The 20,257-nt window shown below is 45.4% G+C and overlaps 2 protein-coding genes across 2 annotated transcripts; both read right to left on the bottom strand.

Annotated features, from left to right (window-relative positions):
- Positions 1-5,729: 5,729 nt before the first annotated feature.
- Positions 5,730-7,290, bottom strand: LOC104932318 (SLAM family member 9). The gene is made up of 2 exons (XM_010747502.3): positions 6,939-7,290; positions 5,730-6,865 (listed from the first exon to the last, which is right to left on the bottom strand). The coding sequence occupies exon 2, from the start codon at positions 6,844-6,846 to the stop codon at positions 6,250-6,252; it is 597 nt and encodes a 198-aa protein (XP_010745804.1). The 5' UTR covers positions 6,847-6,865; positions 6,939-7,290; the 3' UTR covers positions 5,730-6,249.
- A 2,073-nt stretch (positions 7,291-9,363) lies between these two features.
- slc22a15 (solute carrier family 22 member 15) lies at positions 9,364-20,123 on the bottom strand. Its single transcript, XM_027275525.1, is given in 14 exon segments — positions 9,364-10,249; positions 10,726-10,884; positions 14,547-14,619; positions 14,700-14,778; positions 14,781-14,807; positions 15,625-15,710; positions 15,804-15,944; positions 16,082-16,242; positions 16,348-16,408; positions 17,688-17,817; positions 17,900-18,064; positions 18,922-19,054; positions 19,130-19,270; positions 19,936-20,123. Coding segments are annotated over 14 exon segments (1,485 nt in total). The 5' UTR covers positions 20,020-20,123; the 3' UTR covers positions 9,364-10,204.
- Positions 20,124-20,257: the final 134 nt, after the last annotated feature.

Raw genomic sequence — 20,257 nt, 5'->3', positions numbered from 1 at the left:
AGTGAAGTAAACTGCTGACAGCTGTAGCTGCTGTTAGCTCATGTTAGCTCAGTCTGTTAGCTGCTGTTAGCTCAGTCTGTTAGCTGGGACTGTGAGCTCAGAGCAATGGGGGAGTGTTAGTGTTTACACCACAGGTGTTTTAGACCACCGGGAAGAAGAAGAAGAAGAAGAGGAGGTTTTTAGGCCCGGTGGTCAGCAGCATCTATGGACATGATGGCAGAGGAGAAGGGAGTGAAGAGGTCTTAGCATTGTGAGTAGGAGAGAGCGAGCATGGAGGGACAGACAGGGCTGTATGGGGAAGAGGAGAAGAAGGATGGCAGAGGTGACCTGATCCAGACCAGGTTGTCGAGACGCAAATCTAAAAATCAAACGTACTGGTGGCGCTAAAGGAAAAGTCAGAAGATGAACAAGGACGGTGGGGTTCACCCTCTGGGGATCATGAATGAACGTTCAAACAATGCACAGAGTTCAACGAGTTTTCTTTGATGAAATGGAGCCAGTTAAAGCTCCATGTGGGTCCTTTTCTCTGAAGAGCTAACAGAGTTTAAATCATGCTGATGCTACACTGACTCGTGATCAGGTGAACGGTGTTCAGTGGGATTACACTCTGACACTGGGGGCAACAGATCACAGCAAATGAACTCATTTCCACCAGATCTCTGAATAAAAACAGGATTGTAATTTATGTTAAACTTGTTTCGTGATGACTTTGTTGCTGTGATATCGTTCACATCTCTGTAACGCCTCTTTGAAGAGGAGGTACAGATTATTATCAACTTGATGCGTGCTACCATGCTCACCACATCTGCTATAGACTGTTTGGATGCCGAGGACATCAGACGTTGGCGAAGCATCCAGGTGAGCTTGTTCAGCTTTTTTTCTGATGTGTTAAATAATAAGTAGAGTTATGAAAATGAAAACTGTGACAGAGTTTTTATAATTTTGTGAAGGTTTAACAGAGACGATCTGAGAAAACAGCTAAAAACATGGAAACAGGTGAAATAATGCAGTATACTGATGAATAACTGACACAATCATTCACAATGAAGTCCTTGTTATTATTTATAATATCAATATGCTGTGTTAATCATGAATCCACTGAGTGTTATTTATAGTGATGTTTCCTGGGAATTGATGACAGCTGAGATATGCAAAAGATCTGTCTGTTGTGACAACGTGTGGTCGCACTTTCAGTGAAAGAGAATTTAGTGAGATGAAAACATGAATTTAAGTTGTACCACAACTCTGATCCCAAAAACGTTGTGTAAGATGGATTTATTCCAGAGGACACATCGTCCAAACAAATGTCTGCATGGTGTCTGAACTTCATCTGTAGATGCAGAGATGAGTCCATGTAGTAACACTTTGTACAGTCATGTGGCTTTTTAATGCAGACGATAGGTCGGAGGTCACGGACATTCAGTGTTTGTTTTGGGCCTTGCCCCTTACGTGCAGACTGAGCCTTTCAAGGACCGATCATGATCAAACCAAATCAGATTTTATTTGTACAGCCCAAAGTCACAAAGTCCATTTTCCTCTGAGGCTTTACAATCTGTACAGGGAGTGACACCCTCTGTCCTTAGACCCTCGGTTCCAGTGAGGAAAAACTTGCCCACAAAAACCTTTAACAGGGAAAAAAGGTGGAAGAAACCTCAGGAAGAGCCACAGAGGAGGGATCCCTCTCCCAGGACGGACAGACGTGCAATGGATGTCAGTGTACAGAACAAATCAACACAAACATATTGTACAATTACAATGACTGATAAAACGACAATGAATTACAATGACTGATAAAATGACAATGAATTACAATGAATGATAAAATGACAATGAATTACAATGACTGATAAAATGAGAGACAGAGACAGAGAGTTTTCAGTAAGGGAGATGTGACTGCATCTTCAACAAATACCGTGCCTGACTCGGCATAACCTGTTAGCAAAGGACCCGTGTTTTCCTGTATGCGGTAAAACTTGTTTGCATATTTGTATGACATTTTAAGAGAATTCATACAGAATAAAGTAATGTTTTATATTACTTTACCAATTGTATAGTGAAACACTGTAATAATTAAATGGCATATTTTGTCATAATTTAGCATTTTTTCACCGTAAAATCTACAAATATTTTTAAATATGGAATAAAACTGTAATATTAGAAAAAGTTATATTATGATATTACAAAATATTATATATAATATTAATAATATGTTTGTTTTTTTACTGTCATATTTTATCACAAGACCTTAATTTATACAGAATGAAGCAATATTTAATTTTGCCAGTTTTTCACCATAAAATCTGGAACAAAACATCAACCTTAAATGTGAAATCAGCAGGACTAATATCCTTTAACCGTAATAGTTATATCGTATTTATTATGGCCAAAAAAAAAAAAGAAAAAAAAAGAAAGAAAAAGTTTTACTGTAAAATCAACAGATTTTTTTGTTGGGTTGGTTGTTGTTTGATTAATTTTTTACAGTTTCAGACTTTGCTGACAGGAGACTAAAGATAAATGTTTGTTTGAGCTCCAACAGGTTTCACTGAAGAATGGACAGTAACATCACCTCTGATGACAACTGCACCGAGGCCACATCGAAAGACCAAAATGCTGAATTCATCTTTAATGTGTACCAACGCATAGTGATTGCTATCACCCTGCCTTTCACCATCTGGGCCATCTATGCTACTTGTTCTCAGGTATGTACGTTTATATTATTGTTATATAGTTATTTACTGATTGTCTGTAAGGATCTAGTCCAGCAGCAGTCAGCCCAGAACCAGAACCAGACCCAGCAGCAGCTGATCTCACTGCCTAGTCCAGCAGCAGTCAGCCCAGCTCGGCGTCTGTCTTTCAGCCTTTTATTTCACCAAGCTCTCACCAACCACTAAAAGTCAGTCCCACATTTACTCTTGTCCGGCGGCTTCTTGCTCCTTTTCTCTTCTTAGCTTCCTCCGTCAGCGTCCTCTTCACTCTCTTCTCCTCTGCCATTATGTCCATAGAAGCTGCTGAGCCTGGTTACCTCCTCTTCTTCTTCCTGGTAGTCCATAACGCCTGTTGGTACAAACACTCAGTTCGTCGCTCAGAGCGACGGGTACCCGTCGCTCTGAGCTCACCGCCAAGCTGACGAACTGAGCTAACAGCAGCTACAGCTGTCAGCAGGTTACTTCACTGTCCATCATAAACTCTGTAAATCACAGAGAGTTGAGGCGGAGCAGGCGGAGGACATCGGACGACTTTTTTTTTTTTTTTTGCTGATCTTCCTCCGTCAGCGTCCTCTTCACTCTCTTCTCCTCTGCCATCATGTCCGTAGAAGCTGCGCACACACTACGCGTGTAATTAGGGAAACATCATCGTCTTGTTTGTGTCCATTGCAGGTATGGAAAGGTAACACCGCTCTGATCTCCATCATCAACCTTTTCATCTCCGACCTCATTCAGCTCTCGGGCTCGATCGCCTTTGAGATAACCGATCAAAAAGAGCCGTTCAATCGTCTGTTCTACTTTGGGATGATCGGCAGCGTTTTCTTCATGGTGTGTGTCGCCATTGAAAGGTAGTTATCTGTGTAGCTTCTGTGTTTGACTGTACTATATATATTATTTCTACATAATGTGTGTCCATCGTGTGTTACAGGTATTTGGTCATCGCCTGCCCACTGTGGTACCGCTTCAGACGAACCATCAAGGTCCCTGTGATGATCTCTGTCGTGGTCTGGGTCCTTGTTCTCGGTTGTCTCCTTAGTTTCATTTTCTGGTCTGAGTTTGTCAAAATCACCGTCTCCATTTTTTTGTTTCCCATCCCAATGTTATTATTCACCCTGGGCGGGACCCTTAGAGGCCTGTCTGCCAGCCGTCTCCCCTCTGATGAAAAACGACGAATTGTGGCAGTTCTGGTTCTGGTGTTGCTCCTTTATGTTCTCGGGTTCCTGCCCAGAACCATCTTCTTGCTGTCAAAGGACAGCAGATATAATCGGGTGTCTGTTGGGCTCCTCAGGTTGAATCCTCTTGCTGATGTATTTCTGTATCTTTTCATGCGTAAAGGGTTCGTAGACAAGGTTTCTGCCTTGTTGTGTTGTTGCAGAAATGACACCAACAATGTCCCTGTCAGCATTAAGACAGTCAGCTCCATACAGGCACAGAGAGAAACTGAAGGAGAGATGACAGGGACAGGACAGGTACCGTCATCCACTCCTTCCAAATGAGACGCCAAGCTGTAGAGAAAGGGAAGCGTTGCTTTGACGCTCCTGTGGGAGATCTCAGCTCAGGTAAACATGTTAATGATCCTACATAACGAGTAAGTAGTAGAAAAAATCCCTCCACCGTCTCCAACTCATCCAAAACTGAACCCTGAGACATTCGTCTCATCACTCCAACGAAACAGTTTTGGTCTCTGTAGCTAATTTCTCCGTTCATGACAACTGTACTGAGGGTGAATTTATATACAACTCACCTGTTCACATTATATTAAGGCTTAAAGGTTCAGGTTCAGTAACCAGGCTTCATTCAGCCTCGTCAGGTTCGCCGCGTCCAAGAGGCAGGAATGCCTTGGCCAGAGCCACCTTCAGAAACCTCTTTGTACTGTCAGCGATGGCTAATTTCAAGATTTTATTGATTACTGATGTGGAAGTGAGGATAAGAGGAAGTCCAGCACGAGTCTATAAAAGGGGAAGGTGCTTTCTCTGAGTCTTTATGTTTGGTGACGGTTTCACTTTTCACTTGAACGTTTTCTCTTTGTTTGCTTTGAGCAGTGATGCCGGTAACGCGTTACTTAGTAATAATGTTATTTAATACCGCGTTACTTTTTTCAGTAGGTCAGAGTTTCAGTTGTTTGCTTTCTTCTTGCGTCTCGGGCGGTGACGTCACGTTTCAGCGTGAGGATAACTCGCGTGTAATAAATGTAATGTGTAATATAATAATATATAATAATACACACCAAGCAGCCAACAACACAAATGTAAACAACAATGGAGCGAGGACAGATGCGTCTACAGTCACTTTGAGTTTGTGTCAGCTAAAGATGTATAATCAATATTCAGGCTGGTTTTACTCTGTGCTGGCGACAAAGAGTTATGTAGCTTCACAAACACGACGTCAAATCTAAAGAAACATTTGGAGTCGCAGCACGGCGCAGTCAAGAACACCTGGAGGGACGGGAGCACCAGGTGACCACAATCTGTGATCAGACAGGTGACAGGAAGGGAAGTGACCTGAAACGAGAGGAGAGTTCCTTTTCAAAATAAAACAGGAAATGACAAAAACACAAAACGAGACATGACCTCACCGCGGTGTGACAGCAGGCGGTCCTCCACCACCCACACAACAAAAACTGGACTTTGGTGCTAAACCAGTCGGCAGTCATAACAAGATACATTGATGTTTTGATACATTGTTGACGTTATTGTGAGTATTGGCAAAACCGCGTTGAATGTAACTAATAAAGTAATCTAACTAAGTTACTTTTTAAACGGGGTAATTAGTAATCAGATTACTTTTTCAAGGTAACTGTGGCAGCACGGTTTGAGACACTTTAGCTCGCTGTGTGAATAGAGCGTTGTAGAACAGTTGTGATCTGGTTCAGATTGGTTTGGGTGTTTTTTTCAGCATCATACATATCAAATATTAATGTTTTTTTTTTTTGTTTTTGTCATGATGCTCCATTTTATGTTCTAAAAAACACAAAAATATATTTCTTTTATTTTCAACATATTTTATTTATGTTTTATTGCAGCTTGTTCTATGTGAAAGATTAGCAGCAACATTTATTTATATGCATTATTTTTCTCATAAAATCCTCACGTTAAGGTCCCTTCGCACAAAAATGTGCTCATAAAAACATCAAGCTTAAAAAAAATGTCTTTTTGAAATTTACTTATGATTTATTTAAGAAATTTACATTTATTATTATTATTATTGCAGCCTGATATTTAGAAAAATGAGTAGTAACATTTATTTATATGCATTATTATGTTTTGCTCCTCATGTGAAGCACCTTTACAAAAATCAAGCTCCTCCACCCGAGGACATGGTGGACTCATCACTGATGTTTTTTGTGACTGTAGCTTTTGTTACTGCGGTTTGTTTGAAACGTGTTCTGAAATTATAAAACAAATAAAGTTTATTCTCATTTAACTTCACATCTGAACTCTGTTTGTCACATATGATCAAACAGGTACATGGCAGAGGGTTAACATGCAGCTGTGAACATTTCGAGATGTTCCAGCTGTTCATCAAACCTTCGACCTCCTGATGATCAGAACTTAACAATCGAGATGAGTAAGGGCCGACTTTCTTTCTCACTGACTGGGTTCTTCATCCGGCAGGAGAAGGTTTGAAAATGAAATAACTCAGATCTGGGGACCTCCAAGGTTTTTCCATAGTTCTGCTCGTGACCGTTCTTTGTCCAGGTGTAGGTGACGGGTTCAGCTGCTTCAGTTTCACCCTCACAGATCAGCGAAGGCTTATTGTCCTGCTGACCGAGCCGGACTGTAGGCTTGGGCACTTCCTTGATCACTTTAACGTCATAACTCTCATTATAGATCCTATCGTTAATTTGTAAAGAGTACAAACCGACGTCAGCTTTAGTCACCTTCGTGATCTCCAGACGTCCAGTGGTTATGTTCAGGGTTGTGCGGCTGGCAAAAGAATCGTAATAAGTCAGATCAACCTCGTTTTCTACCCACTCAGCCAGCAGGTAGTCATTGTGTTTCCACAGGATGTTGGTGATACGTTCAGAGACAGAAGGCTCCAGAACCATGTTTCCACCTTCCACAAAGTATTTGACATTGACTTCGGTTTGAGCAAAGTTCAGCGCCGCCAACAGCAGCAGCAGCATCGCCTGTTTGTCCATGTCCACAGGTCAACACGGCCTAAAGTCCAAACACAAAGTGAGTAAACAGTTTCAGACGCTGAACGTTTGAGTTCTTTATGAATCAGACTCACCTCTTCACTTCCTTCAGTTTCTGTAGCTGAGTTGCTTCACACCGTCTCACTGCTCCATGTGATAAAATTCACGTTTTCATCAAGTCCTTCTGCTTGGCAGGGGGTGGAGTCAGATATTTCCAGCCAATCACAGGAGTAGTTATTGAGTTACATAAGAGCTCCAGTTGAACTCTGACACTTCATTTTTTGGTAACACTTTATCTGGATAATCGTCCCACAGATGGTTTAAGCTGAAGCAACATTTGACCTGTTTGACTTTGTCTGTCGATGTTTAACAGAGCAACAGTCCATGAACCAAAACCTGAAGCACGACTCAGCGAAGACGCTGTCCAAATGTTACAAACTGTCCAAACGTCCACATACACAAAATACTGATAAAGCAAAGTCAGACCGCAGACTGTCTAAAACCTGGACGTAGTCTCCGTGACGTCCCCGCAGACTGTCTAAAACCTGGACGTAGTCTTCGTGACGTCCCCGCAGACTGTCTAAAACCTGGACGTTGTCTCCGTGACGTCTCCGCAGACTGTCTAAAACCTGGACGTAGTCTCCGAGTCGGGGACTGAGCGGGTCATGCAGACTTTTAGCTCTAGATTCACAGATTTCTTTCTCAAAAATTACCAAAGCTATGTGCTATGTGTGTTTCTTCCTCTGAGGTCTACAGCAGAGTTGAACGTAACCGCTGAGAAACATTCAGAAAGTAACGTCTTATTTGTCTCTCTTGAACACAAACTGAAACTTCTTGTTGTCATTATTTTGCAGCACAGACTGAAGTCAGACACTCTTAAAGATTTTTTTTTTTCTTAAAATTTGGGCAATTTTTCTTTATTTTTTTTCAAAATTCTCACTTTCTCAAGATTTCTGAGAATGAAGTTGGTAGGTTATCCACCCCTTCCTGCCCAAGGTTCAAATCCAGCCTGTTTGAGGGGAAGAAAAGCGAAATTTTTTTACTTTTACCCCCCCAAAATTCTGTTTTTTTTTCCTCAAAAAAATCTTTCTGTTGTGGTGTTTAGCTCAATTGGTAGAGCATCTGCCCCTTGCTGCAGGAGCCCAGGGTTCAGATCCAACCTGTTTGAGAAAAAAAAGTTAGAAGTTTTTATTTTTTTGTTTAAAATTCAGATTTTTTTCTCAAAATTCTAACTTAAAAAAAAAAATCTGTGGTGTTGTTTAGTTCGATTGGTTGAGCATCTGCCCCTTGCTACAATGGCCCAAGGTTCAAATCCATCCTGTTTGACTTTTTTCTCTCAAAGTTCAGATATTTTTTTGTAATTCTGACAATTTTTTTCTTGCAATTATGACTTTTTTTCTTAAAACTGTTTCTGTTGAGATGTTTGGCTCAATTGGTAGGTTATCTGCCCCGTACGGCAGCGGCCCAAGGTTTAAATCTAACCTGTTTGAGGAAAAAAAAGCTGACATTTTTTACTTCCCCCAAAATTCAAATTTTTTTCCCCTCAAATTTCTGACTTTTTTTGTTCAAAATTCTGACTTTTTTTTTCTTTTTTAATTCTGACTTTTTTTCTTAAAACTCTTTCTGTTCAGTTGTTTAGCTCAATTGGTAGGTTATCCGCCCCTTGCTGCAGGGGCCCAGGGTTCAGTTCCAACCTGTTTGTGGGAAAAAAAAGTCAAATTTCTGAGGAAGAAAACTTGTTTTCTTTTCCTTTTTTGCCCAAAATTCAAATTTTTCCCCCTCAAAATTCGGACTTTTTTTGCTCAAAAATTCAGACTTTTTTTCTTTTTTATTCTATTTTTCTTACAACTCTTTCTGTTGAGATTTGTTGCTCAATTGGTCGGTTAGCTGCCTCTTGCTGCAAAAGCCCAGGAATATGAGGCTACGACAGAGGCAGGACAATGGTTTAATGCAGAAGTGAACGCATGAAGCTTTCAGACTGTCACACATTCAGTCAGAATGAATCCACAGAGAAGCAGACGATGTCCATGAAGGAGGAGACAAGGACACATGGAAAGAAGACGAACTGACACAGAATCAACAAGTGAAGGAAAGATAACGAGACAACAGGAAGTTACAGACACGAGAATTACAAAATAAAACAGGAAACAACAAATTATCTTTTCAGATCATCATCGTCTTCGTCATCAGCATCATCATCGTCAGCACCGCCACCATTGAAAAAAAAAGTAAAAATTTTCTCAAAATTCGAAACTTATTTTCCTCAGAATTAAATTTTTTTTATTTCAGATCTGACTTTATTCTAGACTCAGACCTTAAACACATTTTTCACATTCTAATCATCTCCACCTGCATCTTCACACTTTGCTTTGCCTGATTAAAAAAGCTCCTCAGATGAGAAAAACAGTAGCAGGAAGTTAAAGTCAGTCTGTAGATGAACTGTTTGACATAAATAGATCATTAACATACAGATACAGTGTGTGGACACATGAAGCAACATCTGTCCTAATTAATATCTGAATAGATTTAATTACATCTCAACAACATTTATATTGGTTTAAACCTGTTCAGAGTTTGAAAGGCACAGAAGGTAAAATGCTGGTTTGATTGATGACTCGTTGATCTGTTTGGTCCCTTTAGTTATTAGTTTTGTGCAGCGGCTGATCACTTTACATCAGTTTGTGCTACACACAAAGCTACACAAATGAGTGTTTGTGTGCATGATACAAAGACTTTAATGACGGAGGAAATAAACAGAATCGTCCCTGACTGCCTCCTGTGTGAATAATTTATTAAATATCTGCTTTATGTTAGATTTTTATTATCTATTTTATTATTAATTCATTATTATTTTTTTTATTTCTAGTCACTTCTTTGTGTATGTCATGATTCATTGGTGAGTAAATTCAGAGGACATCGGCTGCAGAGAAGTCGACCTTCTCTTCAGTTCAATGAAACCAAAGATGACGCTCAAAGCGCCATAAAAGAAACTACGCATCGCTCTGCACGAGTTCAGGACGGAGACGAACATCTTTCCTCTTTAAAACGCAACTTAACTGTGATAACGTCAACATGTTTGTGAACTTGGCGTGTGTGTGCAAACTTTTCCATCATTTGCTCAGTCACACTTTCGTTAGCAGCATCTTGGAATGTAACGTCAACGTCTTCAAGTAAGGCACAAAAAACTTCCATCATGATCAAGACGCGGCGGATCGACTCGAGGAACCTTCCAGTCCGTCGTTGGCGCCGTCTTTGGTCAGCGTCCATGTCTCGTAGTGATTGGTCCTTTAAGTTGATTTAAAGGGACAGTTCACAAATTTGTGTAAGGAATGAGGCGACGAAGGCGACGAGGGCGTCGGCTTCATTTGTGGTTCGATTTCCACTCCTCGTCTTCGTACAGAAGAGCCTGCAAACAAACAAAATAAAAAGATGTTTAGTGGACACAGCAGGTCAACAGACGTGTCTCTGTTTTGGTCCGTCCTGCATCGACTTCAAACCACCGGCAGCGTTTCTCCCTCCAGACTTTGTTTACTGGCTCAGATTTGCTCATTTTCCTGGTTCATGTTCTTCTCAACATGCTTCTGTGGAAATATGCTACGTACTTCATTTCTTTCTATTCTGGCAGTTTGCACGGGGTATTTTATTTTGAAAATCCACAGGATTCTCTATGCTGTTTCTGCGTCTGGCTTCCTGTCAGCTCGAGCTGCTGTGTGGAAATCAACACGGGCTCCTCGCGGCGTCCGTCAAAAATAGAACAGCCGCGTTAAATTCAGGCCCGCTTCTGAACCGGACCGCGGCGGAGCCGGTGGCGTTTGAAACCTCGACTTGAATGGCCGTGTATCATGTGACTCATTGCAGTTACATCATCTGTCGCCGTGTCACCTTGCTCTCCAGCACTCGGCTGAGCGGCGGGCTGCTGAGCTCCTCCAGAGTTTCGGCTGCAGGACTGTTGAGGGTTTCAGGCAGCAGGAGGCCGAGACATCCCGCAGACAGACCGCTGAGACAGAAGACAGTGAAGGGCATGGAGGTGTGGAGAGCCCTCTGCAACACACACACACACACACACACATTAACAATGATCAGTGTGATCATACAGTATGATTATGAGCATGAGATACCTTGAGGTCAGAGGGCAACGGATGGCTTTGGTGCTTAATTCCAAACTTGGAGCGTTATTCCTTCCTCGACCGACTTCACTGTCTTTAAGCGACTGTAGCAGAATCAGTTCAGACTTGAAGCATCTGTTGGTACCAACCATGTCCTTCTAGCTTGTTGGTAAGATCGTTAAATAACGCTCAAAGTTTGGGACAAAGTTTGGCAAGAGGTGAAACATCTTCATGGATCTACAAGCAGTGACGGTAAGATGACCGAACAACGCTTCAAGTTTGGGCTTATTCAAGAGGGGTCCTTTGACCTCAAGGCATCTGAATGCTGAGAGCTGGGACCTGAGAAAGACCTGAAGAAGACCTGAGGAAGACCTGAAGAAGACCCGAGGAAGACCTGAGGACACCCTGAGGAAGACCTGAGGACGACCTGAGGAAGACCTGAGGACAACCTGAGGACGACCTGAGGACGACCTGAGGACAAGCTGAGAAAGACCTGAGGACAACCTGAGGAAGACCTGAGGACGACCTGAGGAAGACCTGAGGACAAGCTGAGGAAGACCTGAGGACAACCTGAGGAAGACCTGAAGAAGACCTGAGGAAGACCTGAGGACGACCTGAGGACAAGCTGAGGAAGACCTGAGGACAAGCTGAGGAAGACCTGAGGACGACCTGAGGATGACCTGAGGAAGACCTGAAGAAGACCTGAGGACAAGCTGAGGAAGACCTGATGCCTTCCTTGGTACCAACCATGATGGTTCTCAGTCGTCCAGGTTTTCATTCTTAAATCTGGTTGTGTATCTGGATGAAGTGTCTCAGAGTTCTGCATGTTTTCAGAGTCACAGGTCTGTTTCCTGTCTCTGTGGTTCAGGTCAGCTCTCACAAACCTCCACCAGGTGTCACCGTCGCTTCAGGTTTGAAGCTACACGCTGAGCAGAGCCGTCATGAGTTTCAACACGCGTGTGAAAGCGAAACATGTATAAAGTGTCAGAGGGTGTTTGAGCTCAGCGTGAAGATTTAAAACCAACTTCCTCTTTTTAGACTTTCTACAGAAATCTAAAAATATTCAGATAAATATAACGAGCAGGGAGAGGAAGAGCTGACGTAGAGGCCTCTTTGTCCTGACTTGGTCTCGACACGTCAAAGTCTGATCTGAGCTCGAGCTCTTGAGTCAAAGGTTCCCATAAAAACAGACATGAACCCGCTTTGCTGCTGTTAATCATTAAAGAACCCGTCTGAACAGTTTGTGGTTGGGTTCAGGAGTCTCTGAATGGAAGTTTCCCTTCCGTTATCTCTGCTGGATGAATGAAGACGACCTTTATTAACCCCTCAGTGGGAAACTTTATCTGAAGTTTCATTCTTGACGTTGGAAACTCGGCTCTGCTGGAAGAAACCTAAATGATATCTGTGTGTTGTGTCCAAATCTCCATGACAACCGAGGGCGTGGCTGACACCGACACACGTGTGATTCATGTTTCACGCTTCAACTTCCTCCTCATATAAATGAAGTGTTGCTTTTATGACTCAGCGCTGAAGTTATTTATGAGTGCACGCTGAGTCGGAGTTTCAGGGACTTTCACGGTGTTAACGGAGTTCTTCTGATCACTACGGTCTGATTTTATAACATTTATAAAACGTCCAGGTTTTAGACAGTCTGCGGGGACGTCACGGAGACTACGTCCAGGTTTTAGACAGTCTGCGGGGACGTCACGGAGACTACGTCCAGGTTTTAGACAGTCTTGCGGGACGCACGGAGGACACGTCCAGGTTTTAGACAGTCTGCGGGACGTCACGGAGACTACGTCCCAGGTTTTAGACAGTCTGCGGGACGTCACGGAGACAACGTCCAGGTTTTAGACCAGTCTGCGGGACGTCAGGGGGACGTCACGGAGACTACGTCCAGGTTTTAGACAGTCTGCGGGGACGTCACGGAGACTACGTCCAGGTTTTAGACAGTCTGCGGGGGAGTCACGGAGACTACGTCAGGTTTTTAGACAGTCTGCGGGGACGTCAAGGAACAACGTCCAGGTTTTAGGACAGTCTGCGGACGTCACGGGGACTCACGGCGACTACGTTCCAGGTTTTAGACAGTCTGCGGGGACGTCACGGAGACACGTCCAGGTTTTAGACAGTCTGCGGGGACGTCACGGAGCGTCACGGAGACAACGTCCAGGTTTTTAGGACCAGTCGGCGGGGACGTCACGGGGACGTCACGGAGACTCGTCCAGGTTTTAGACAGTCTGCGGGGGGACGTCACGGAGACAACGTCCAGGTTTTAGACAGTCTGCGGGGGACGTCACGGGGACGTCCGGAGACTACGTCCAGGTTTTAGACAGTCTGCGGGGGTCGGGACTCACGGAGCTACGTCCCGGTTTTAGACAGTCTGCGGGGGTACGTCCCGGGGACGTCACGGCGAACTACGTCCAGGTTTTAGACAGTCTGCTGGGGACGTTACAGAGACTACGTCCAGGTTTTAGACAGTCTGCGGGGACGTCACGGAGACTACGTCCAGGTTTTGACAGTCTGCGGGGGACGTCACGGAGGAACTCGTCCAGGTTTTAGACAGTCTGGGCGTCGGGGACGTCACGGAGAGACTACGTCCAGGTTTTAGACAGTCTGCGGGGACGTCACGGAGACCACGTCCAGGTTTTAGACAGTCTGCGGGTGACGTCACGGGGACGTCACGGAGACTCGTTCAGTTTTTAGACAGTCTCGTGACGTCACCGGAGGACTACGTCCAGGTTTTAGACAGTCTGCGGGGACGTCACGGAGACTACGTCCCGGTTTGACAGTCTGTGGGACGTCACGGGGACGTCACGGAGACAACGTCCAGGTTTTATTTAGACAGTCTGCGGGACGTCACGGGGACGTCACGGAGACTAGTCCAGGTTTTAGCAGTCTGCGGGGACGTCACGGGGACGTCACGGAGACTACGTCCAGGTTTTGACAGTCTGCTGGGACGTACGAGAACACGTCCAGGTTTTAGACAGTCTGGGGGACGTCAGAGAGGGACTACGTCCATGTTTTAGACAGTCTGCGGGACGTCACGGAGACTACGTCCAGGTTTTAGACAGTCTGCGGGGGACGTCACAGAGGTGACTACGTCGTTTTTAGACAGTCGCGGGACGTCACGAGACTACGTTCCAGGTTTTAGGACATTCTGCGGGGGACGTCACGGAGACTACGTCCAGGTTTTAGACAGTCTGTGGGGACGTCACGGGGACGTCACGGAGACACGTCCCGGTTTTCGACGTCTGGGGACGTCACGGAGACTACGTCCAGGTTTTAGACAGTCTGCGGGGACGTCACGGAGATACCGTCCAGGTTTTAGACAGTCTGCGGGGACGTCACAGAGACTACGTCCGGTTTTAGGAACGTCTTCGGGGACGTCACAGAGGACTACGTCCAGGTTTTAGACAGTCTGCGGGGACGTCACGGAACTACGTCCAGGTTTTATACAGTCTGCGGGGGACGTGACGTGTGTGTACTGAGCGTAGAGAGAGAAAGTGAAACTTAAGTATCGTCTCATCGTGCAGGTATCGAGTAGGATCGATACTATCGTTTTTTGGATGGAGTCATCCTTTGTCTCGGCAGTCTTACCATAGAAGGAACAAACGGTGCGAGGATTCCACCAACTCTGCACGACATGGAACACACCCCCAAACCGGCGTTCCTGAAACACAAAAACACAAAAGTTTATAATCCCGTACCGGGCTGCAGAGTTTAGTACGAAAGACCAGTCCAAATTTTCACCTGATGACTGTTGGGTAGAGTTCGGCCGTGTACACGTAGGCGATTTTGAACGCCGCGCTGACCATCAGTTTCCCCAAGGCGCCAACGAGGTGACGTTCAGCAAAGTCCCTTAGAAAAACAAAAAAAACGAGGGCTGAGTCTCTCACGGCGGCTTCACATCGTTGTTTAAGTTTGTTATCTCATGCTGGGCTCGTGCCGAAATCAGCCTCACAGCTGCTTCTGTTCAAACAGGAAGTAGACAAACCGCTGCAACCGACCTCCGTGGCTGTGAAGAGAAGCCGACACAGGAAGTGCCAAAAGTTTGACATGGACGTAATCTCCGTGACGTCCCCGCAGACTGTCTAAAACCTGGACGTAGTCTGCTGAGCGTCCCCGCAGCTGTCTAAAAACCTGGACGTAGTCTCTGTGACGTCCCCGCAGACTGTCTAAAACCTGGACGTAGTCTTGTGACGTCCCCGCAGACTGTCTAAAACTGGACGTTAGTCTCCGTGACGTCCCCGCAGACTGTCTCAAACCTGGACGTAGTCTCGTGACGTCCCCGCAGACTGTCTAAAAACCCTGGACGTCTAGTCTCTGTGACGTCCCCGCAGACTGTCTAAAACCTGGACGTAGTCTCCGTGACGTCCCCACAGACTGTCTAAACCTGCGTAGTCTCTGGTGACGTCTAACACCTGGGACCCCCGTAGTTCCGTGACGTCCCCGCAGACTGTCTAAAACCTGGACGTTGTCTCCGTGACGTCCCCGCAGACTGTCTAAAACCTGGACATAGTCTCCGTGACGTCCCCGTGACGTCCCCGCAGACTGTCTAAAACCTGGACGTAGTCTCACTTCACAGCCACAGAGGTCGCTTCGATGAGCCCTGAGTCACTGAAAACGTTGACCACAGTTGAGCTGTCCTCTGTGTAAACGTCCGTCTCTGTCTCACCTGCATTTTCGGGGACAAACATGGTGCACAGGCAGGCAGATCCAGCCAGGCACAGGAATCCGGCCATGCTTTTCCTCCTGCCAGCCCTGTGCAACGACAACAACAACAACGACTCAGTGGAGGATGCTTCAACTGTGTGTGTGTGTGTGTGTGTGTGTGTGTGTGTGTGTGTATCTCACCAGTGTTTGTTGATGAAATATATGCAGAGCGGGTAGGCGGGCAGCTCCACCAGGCCGTACATGGCCACGTTCATGTAACGGCTCCCAGACATCTCACTGGCCCCCAGAGTCAGACCGTAATACACCAGACTGCACGCATACCTGCAACACACACACACACACACACACACACACACACACACACACACACACACACAGACACACACACACACAGTCAGCACCTCCACCATCGTCTCCTCCTGCAGTCTATTTACTGTAAACAGGCGTGAAATACTCACCAAACATACATGAGCACCACGGTTCTCATGCGTAGGACCGGATGGACCACGAGCTGCAGGACGCCCCCGCCGGCCCGGTTACCGGCTTTAGCAGCACCGACGCGCTGCAGCATCAGGTTGTTGGCGGGGTTGCCGTTCCTCAGCGCCATGCAGCGCAGAACCTGGAGAGAGGAAAGGGTTAAATCACTGTCCAGTAAAAAACAGAACTGGAGAGCTCAAAGTTCAAAGACCGGGCTGAAACGACACCTCGGTCTCGTTAAAGTTACCTCCTCGGCTCGCTCCGTCTGACCCTGAGAAAACAGCCAACGAGGAGACTCTGGAAGAGTTCTGGAGGACAGAAGACGAGAGGACAGAGATTACTGTGCGACCCGAACATGGAGGTCGTCTTTTACTTTGAAAAACACTGCGACGTCATGACGTTTGGGACGGTAGAGAAACGTATTAAACGTTGTGATTTTTCTCCCTCCAGACTTTGTTAACTTGCTCAGATTTGGTTTATGTGTAAATATTTTACATAGTTAAATTGTTGTGGGCGTTTTATTTTGAAAATCGCCTGCATTCTCTCATTTTCTCGTCGTTTCTCATGGATTGAAGCAAACAAAATAAAAAATTAATAAAAATCTTTTTACTGAATTTTTTCTCAACATCAAATGAAATCAAACTTTCTTTTTTTTTGCCAAGCTTGTCTCAAGTTTCACTAATCAATAATAACCAGTGCGTTATTTTTCTTCTCATCATCATTAATTAGAATTATTAAAATTGTTTCAAGTGAGCCTCTGGAAGCCAGCTCGTTTTCACTTCTTTAACATTTGGGCTTATAAACTATATGTCTATGGAACAGCATGTGTCTGGTACCTGTAGATTCAGGAGAACCAAACATGTGAAGAACAATAAAATAATGCCCTTTCAATAAAAAAGCTCCCATGTGTTTTTGCCTCATTTTCCTCAGGCATGCCACTGAGCAAAGCAAAGAGCCTCCAGAGAGTTGAGGGGAAGCTGTCCTTCAGTAGAAATAGTATTTATCAAGTTATTCTGTCACTCTGCTCTGTGAGCTCCCTGCCCACAAGACCACAGACTCCTTTGATTGGCTAGAATATGTCATAGATACCCTCCACTGATTGGTTGAAAAAGAAACTAGTCTGCCTAGTAACCTTTGTCCATTCGTCGACTGGGCGTTCAGTCTGCCCAACATCTGTTTTTCTATCGGTCTTTTGCACGGTGACGTAGAACAACAAGGAAGTGTCAGACAGACACAAAGAACAATCACAGCAACATTTGCAGCCGCGTGACAAGTTTCATCCACCGGAACGATACAGACAGACAAAAGAGAAACAGATGAAGTACGTAGCATATTCACACATGTAGAAGCATCTTTAGGAGAACATGAGCCAGGAAAAAAACGTTCACATGCAGCGTTACTCATGATGTCTGTGCCAGACATTTGTCAGTTCAGATTCAGGTTTAGTCGTGTGTCCTGCACTGTGTTCAAACTGGTTCTGATCTGACTGGAACAAGAAGTGCATTTCACTGTTTTGGTTTTATCTGGATGCAGGCAGCAGCAGCGGTGAGGGTGGCGGCGGTTTGTCTCTCTGAGGTTTACACTCACACAGACAGCAGGAAGAACAGCACTCCGGATGAGTTGGCTGCCGTGGCGAGGCTCCTCCACGGCTGGATGAAGTAGCCCAGAGCTCCGAACAGAGCGATGCCGACCGCGAAAACCATACTGGTCAACGTCCCTGAAGAGAAAAGGGAGATGAAGACATGAGTACTGATTCAGCAGCAGTTTGAGAAGTCATCGTCAGCACGGTGTTCTCGTACCGGTCATGGCGCGGTACGACTTTCCCACGTACTCCTGAGTGAGGACGAAGGAAACGAGGCCGATGCCGCCGTTCATCAGCCCGACCAGGAGACGGGATGCAGCGAAGACCTCATAGCTGGGCGCGAAGGCGGTGACATAACCGAAGACGACCTCGAAAAACAGACCTGGAGGAAGAAAAAGACACACGAGGAGACTCTCAGTCCGTCCACACAGGGGACAATAAAGCTCATGATCTACAAGTTAATAAATAAATGTTGGCGTCCCGGAGTCCTTCCTGCAGCGACCCGGTTCTGGCTCCCACCTTTGTGTCCAGTTCCCAGCGAGTTCATTCAGCCGGGTCCATCCTCCCTCCGTTAGCTCCTCCATCTTATCGTGGAGAGATCTCACGACAGATCCAGCTCTGCGTCTCTGTCTCCTCGCTTCAGCAGAGATCTCCACTCTTTACACAGGGAGTATGCTACCAGCTGTTTGAGCTTGTATGTGTCATGAAGCCGTCCACGTTTGCACACAAACACTGGTGTCAAGAAAACACCAATTAAATCTACCAACAGGTGCCAAACACAGGTGCCATGGCAACGAGCTTGGCGTTTGCTGAGACAGGAAGACAGTTCCTCAGGGAGCACCTGCGTCTCCTCGTGTCCTCCTTCCCTCAGCTGGTGCTGTCAGTGCACTTCATTGTAGCCGTTGGTAGATTTCATTGGTGTTTTCTTGACACTAATCTCCATCAGTTTGTGTTTGGATCGCTCCACGATACGATGGAGGAGCTAACGGAGGGAGGATGGAGGGTGTAGCAACACAGAGACGTGGCTGGATAAACTCAGAACCGGGTCGCTGCAGGAAGGACTCTGACGTATGGAGCCACCAGAAACATCCATGCACTGACATTTAAATGTCAAACTGGGGGTTAGTTACACAGGACAAATATTAAAATATTAGAATAACGTTGGCGTCACACAGGCAGGCTGAGCAGGTTCTTCTTTGACTAAGATAATAGAGGATGTTCTCTGAGGTGTCTCCTCACCGGTCAGGTACACGGGCCTCCTGCCGATCCTGTCAGACAGCGGCCCAAAGACAATGTTCCCAATCAGGAGCCCCGCGAAGAACAGCGACCCGGCCAGACTGACCTTATAGGCCTGCTGCTTGACGAGAAACCACTGAGGAGGGAGAGAGAGAGACGGGTGTTAGTATGACCCGCCTCGGGTCAGACACCCCAAAACGCAAACACCGACCTCTGTCACTATGGTGTCGATGTCCTCGGTGAACACGACCCGGTTGTGGTGGTCAGACGTGACGCCGTCCTGCTGCTCGACCCGGTACTCTGGTGTCGATCCAACCAGAACGATCAGCATGGACTGACAGGCCATGTAGACCTGAAACACACAGACACACACCTGTTCATGAGAGCACACCTGAGGCTTCATTCAACAAACACTGACACTGCATCCCATTTAAAGCTATAAACCCTCATCTGTTAGTGTTTTATAAGAAGTTTACTTAATTAAATAAACACCTCATTATGTAAACATCAGCATCAGAGAGAGGCTAACTTTAGCCAGCCAAAGTCCATTTACAGAAGCGGATATTTGAGATTAAACTTAATATTACTCATAATTAAGACGAAACGACTAAGTTAATTCAAATACAGCATGAATGTGTGACTCGTTGTGATGAATTCGGCATATGTTTGACATGAATAGGAGCTTTATTTATTATATAAATGTTAAAAAACGGCGGTACGTGTCGCGGCGCGGGTCAGTGTAGCTACCCGGCCCGGAGGTGTTATTTTAGCGCATGAAGCGAGGCGAGTCCGCTACTTTTAATTTACGGTTAAAACAAAAAAATTTAACAATCTGTCCAATAAAATAAGACTTTATATTTATATAGATGTGTACAATGCGTGTATTTTAGTTAAAGCGGTTAAATCAGTGTGTAGGTGAGTGTTATTGTGTGTTTATTTTGTGGAGCTTTAAAGCCACGTAGCGCTACAGAGACGCTCCCGCCTTTTTGTTTCAAACCTTCTCTTAAACACACTCACCTGTGTGAGGACAAGAACACCGACGGCTCGCTTCTGGTACGGTCCAAACGCGCCGACAACTTGGAAAGCTTCTTCTAGATCCATCCCAGGGTCGAGGCGCCGAGAGGCGGCGGCGGCAGCTCCGTCCGCCGCGGAGGGAGACACGGAGCACGGAGGGGACGACTGAGAGAGTAATCCGCCTTCACTTCCGGCTTCGTTCCCGCCTCTTTTCGTCCATTCCCGCCGCTAAAACGACCAAATCTGAAGTTCGTTTGTTTTGGTGAGCTCATCCGTTAATTTATTAAAACAAATAAATAAACAAATAAAATCTAAACCACCATCA

This window comes from Larimichthys crocea, unplaced genomic scaffold (genome assembly GCF_000972845.2).
Source record: "Larimichthys crocea isolate SSNF unplaced genomic scaffold, L_crocea_2.0 scaffold146, whole genome shotgun sequence".
In the NCBI taxonomy this organism is placed as follows: domain Eukaryota; kingdom Metazoa; phylum Chordata; class Actinopteri; family Sciaenidae; genus Larimichthys; species Larimichthys crocea.
The sequence above is the reverse complement of the archived record's forward strand: the minus strand, read 5'-3'. Positions and strand labels throughout refer to the sequence as shown.

Coding starts and splice junctions, on each gene's coding strand:
- LOC104932318 (XM_010747502.3), bottom strand. CDS start 6,846: ATGGACAAACAGGCGATGCTGCTGCTGCTGTTGGCGGCGCTGAACTTT.